General features: G+C 68.9%; 1 protein-coding gene across 1 annotated transcript; it reads right to left on the reverse strand.

Annotated features, from left to right (window-relative positions):
- Window positions 1–1,258: 1,258 nt before the first annotated feature.
- MNEG_10759 (hypothetical protein) lies at window positions 1,259–3,745 on the reverse strand (the record flags this gene model as incomplete). The annotated part of the gene is made up of 5 exons (XM_014040768.1): window positions 1,259–1,498; window positions 1,852–1,890; window positions 2,071–2,277; window positions 2,961–3,137; window positions 3,485–3,745. The coding sequence occupies 5 exons, from the start codon at window positions 3,743–3,745 to the stop codon at window positions 1,259–1,261; spliced, it is 924 nt and encodes a 307-aa protein (XP_013896222.1).
- Between the last annotated feature and the right edge of the window lie 414 nt (window positions 3,746–4,159).

A 4,159-nucleotide genomic window follows, 5' to 3' on the forward strand; every position in this document is an offset into this window, starting at 1 on the left:
ACTGCCCGCCACCCTCGCCCGCGCCGCCTTGACCCCACCTCGTTTGCGCCGAGGCGAACGCGCCGCTGTAAGCCGCCGAGTAGCTAGCAGGCGGTGTGTGCGCCGAGGGGCGTGGGGCCCCGTCGCACGGGGCTAGTGGCCCGCGACCCATCACAGGAGCCTCACTTGCAGCCGCCTGCAGCCCCAAAAAACTGCGCACCCCACCACACCGACTCCCCCGCCGGCGGCCCCAACGCGGGGGCGAGGCTGCGCCGCCTGCCCCTGCCGCCCGCGTGCCCTGGAATGCGCGCAGGCGGCAGAGGCGGGCGGCGGGCACACCGCCCGCCCGCAATCGTCCACACCAATGTAGCTGCCCTCGCACCAGCCCCCCGTATGCCACGCGTTTGTGCCACACGCGATGCGTCCCTTGTTGGGTTTGGGCGGCGAGCGGCTCGGCGCGACGCCGCTCTCGCCCCGTGGAAAAACTGCTCATCCACGCACCCACGCACCCACCGTCAAAACCGGGCACTGCATCACATGTTTATTTGTCTGCAACAGAAGCACTGCTCTTGCAGCCACGCAGACGGGGCGCGCTGGGCGCGCTGGGGAAGTGGGCGAAGGGGTGACGGCGGACCAGGCTCTCAGCCGGCTAGGCGGGTGCGGCGACGGGAAAAGATGGGGGTGACAAGAGCAGCACTGGGCCCCGCACTGCGCCCATGGGTCAAGTCCGGGGCGGGGACCAGAGTGGTAGCCCGGAGGGGAAAAGCACCGCAGCAGCGCGTGGCTGCGCCCGCGGGCACGTGAGCCCGGGCCCGCCCTCACAGGCGCCGCGGTGGGTGCGGGCTTGCACACAAGCCTGCACGCCTCTGACCCGGCCGCGCGGGCATCTTGCTTTCTGTACCCCTGCCTGTGCACTGCTGTACACTTTGGGAAACGCTGGAGCGGCCGCCTCACCCCCTGCCCCAGGGCAAGCGGCCGGGCTTGACTGAGCGCCGCACGGGCCGCCAGGCGCAGTGCACAGCAGGTTTGGGTCGTTTGGGGGCGGGTGGGGAGGACGTACCCCTGTCCATAGCTGCCAAGCTGGCCGGTGCCGGGGGAATGACGGGGGCGCTCACAGGGTGTTGCCTTGGATCTGCCTCGCCTTGCCGCGCAGTCGCCCTCAGCGTGTCGGAGGGCCGGGGTTGAACGAAAGACGCAGCAAACCTGATGACCGCAGCGCCTGAGGGCCTGCTGCAAGAGTGGTGGGTGGGTGCTCGGCGCCCGCTTGCGTTACAGCGCCTCACTCGGCCATCGCGTCGCCTTCGGCCGCCGCCTGCCCCGCTTCCGACTGCTGCGCGGCTCCGCCGGCCGGCGCTTCTTGCTCCCGCCGCTGCGCATCCGCAGTCGCGCCCTCGGCCGCGCCGCCGCCGCTGCCGCTGGTGTGCCCGACTGCGGCACCGCCGCCGCCTGACGGCGGTGGGACCGCCGCTGGACCCGCCACTGCCTCCTCGCCTTCTGCTGGGAGTAGGCCTGAAGGGCCCTGAGATCGAGAGGGGGGGCGGATTGCGAATGACTGACAGGCGAAAAAGCTCTCGCTTGCTCCAGTGCAAGGCTTGCTGCAGGATGAGCAGTGCATATAATAGGCGTGCGACGGCACGGCGCGTTGTGCGCATGGAGCCAACAACACCGTGGATGGGGACTGCGCATGCTGAAGGATTGCCCTCACGCCCGCTTCTTGAACCCTCTCCTCACACAATCGGCACGCACGTAAGAACGCGCGCATACGCGCACACGCATGCATGCAAACACATACACACACACAAGCACACGTGCGCATGAACACTTGTGCATGCACACAAGCATGCGCACACTCTCAGCCCCCCTCAAACCAACCTGCTGGTAAGCCAGAGCGTCCTCCTCCTGCATGCGCACCTGAAACGCACACATCAGATGGAAGCGGCCGACAGCCGGGGCGTCAAGGTGTTAGACAGGCGCCCGCATGCCTGGACGCACGCGAAATGCAGCGGCCCGCGAGCAGTACCGCTGCGGCTGCAGTGAGGCTGTAGCCGCGCAACCGGTCGCATCCCTGACCTGAGGCGCGCCCCCGCTCACGTGCGCGGCCTGCAGCGCCGCCAGCCCCCCGCCGGCCGGCGGGCCGTCGTCCGGGCCTTTGGCCCGCTGCAGCCCGCACGTGTCGAGGCGCCCGGCCGCCGCCGCTGCAACGAATTCCAGGACCGCTGCTGCGAGCGCCGCGGCCAGCGGCGCGGAGACAGGCCCTGGGGGCTCTGCGCCTGGCGCACTCAGGGAGCCGTCGACGCCCTGGGGAGGGTTTGGTGTGTGTGTGTGCATGTGTGTGTGTGTGTGTGTGCGCGCGCGCGCGCACGTGCGAGAGCGTGTGAATGCGTGTGTGCGTACGTACGGGCACTGTGAGGTCTTGGTACGGGTTGTGGGACCGGACACGGGCGCATGCGTGGTTGGGTGCGCGCCTCCTGGGCTGCGCCGCCAGAGCCCAGCGGAGCCAGCTGCCCACCCGGCTTTGAGGTGCACCCCCCCAACCTGCACACCTCGCAACACAGGTTGCCATGAGACCATGCATCCCATGGCTGTAGGTCCGATCCTCCCCCGCCCACCGCCCGCACCCCCTGGACGTGAGTACGCCCCTGCCAAGCGCTGCATGCTGGGGACCCTTGGCAAGCGCTCCCTCAACATGCGTGGCATCCCATGTGCTGACAAACGCGCACACGCGCGCGCACACACACACACACACACACACACCACTCACGCACGTGGTGCGCCCGATACATACATGTGTGCGCATGCCACCAACCACACACACACATACACACACAAACACATCTGCACACACACGCACATGAACAAACACTCGCACACACATGCAAACACACAAACACACACGCAAACACACAAACACATACACACGCACCTACACACGCACACACACACACTCACAAACACCACAAACACCACAAAAACGCGCGCACCTGTGCGACCACCAGCCGCACGTCAGGGCTGGCCATCGCCCGCACCGCCGTCCGCAACGCCGCGACGGGGCACGCCGCGTCGGCGTCGCCCGCCACCAGCAGGGTCGGCACCGACACGCGCAGCAGCGGCATGCACGAGTCCGGCATCTGGCTGCCCTTGATGGTGGGCATGGGGGCCTGCGGGTTGGTTTTTGGTTGAGTGTGAAGACTGTTGGTCAACTTGAGAGGCGAGGAGAGGGATCAGGCACAGGGTCAGGTGTGCAGGCAAACATGAGGGGTCGACGGCAGGTAGGCCGTTTAAATTGCGTCTGGCGACAGCTGTGCGTGCAGGGAACTTCGGCGCCCTCCTCACCCAGCCTTGCTCGACCCCGCTGCCACCTCGATCGCCCCCTCGCCTCGACAGCCGGGCGGGCTCAAGCACGCATCGCGCGGCGCACTACCATGCAAGCACATGTGCATGTGCATGTGCATGTGCATGTGCATGTGCATGCGTCTATCCTCACACCCCCGCAACCCGCACCCACCGCGAGAGGGTAAGCCACCAGCACCTGCGCCACCACGCTGCTCCGCGCCCGCGCCCCCACCACCGCCGCCACGCGCGCGCCCGCGCCCAGGCCGGCCAGCACCCAGCGCGGCGCTAGGCGCGCAAACGGCGACGTGGCGGCGGCGTCCAGGGCCTTTTCGAAGACGCGCTGCCGCCTGACCTCTGGGGCGGCCGGGCCGGCGTCGCGCACCACGACAAAGCCTGCTCGCCGGGCGTGGGAGGGTGGGCGGCGCGCGCACATGCGCAAGGTGATCCCGGATGCACCGGCTGCGGCGATGCGGGTCGCGGCTGCGGTACAAGAGGCGACACCCCCCTGCTGTGCATGCCACTGGCCCCACGACGGGCCCGGCCCCCCGAGCAGCGACGGCGTGCCGCGCCGCCCCGCACTCTGCACTGCGGGCCCCATGAAAGTGCAGCAGTCGGCGCGAAAGCGCACGCTCGCCTGCTTTTGCGAGCGTGACTGCTATTTCTGTAGCCAGGGACCCCTGCCAGGCGAAAGGCCCCTCGCCCCCGTGGCCCAGCAGCACGCCCGTGTCCCGCGTCGAGCCCGGAGCCAGATAGTTTGGCTGTGTATGACGACAGCAGGGCGGCGCCACGGGCGGCGAGACGGGTGTCGGTGGGGGCCCGGCAAGCCGGGGGCGGGGCGGGACGGAGA

The sequence above is a fragment of the Monoraphidium neglectum genome (genome assembly GCF_000611645.1).
Source record: "Monoraphidium neglectum strain SAG 48.87 unplaced genomic scaffold scaffold02448, whole genome shotgun sequence".
NCBI classification, from domain to species: domain Eukaryota; kingdom Viridiplantae; phylum Chlorophyta; class Chlorophyceae; order Sphaeropleales; family Selenastraceae; genus Monoraphidium; species Monoraphidium neglectum.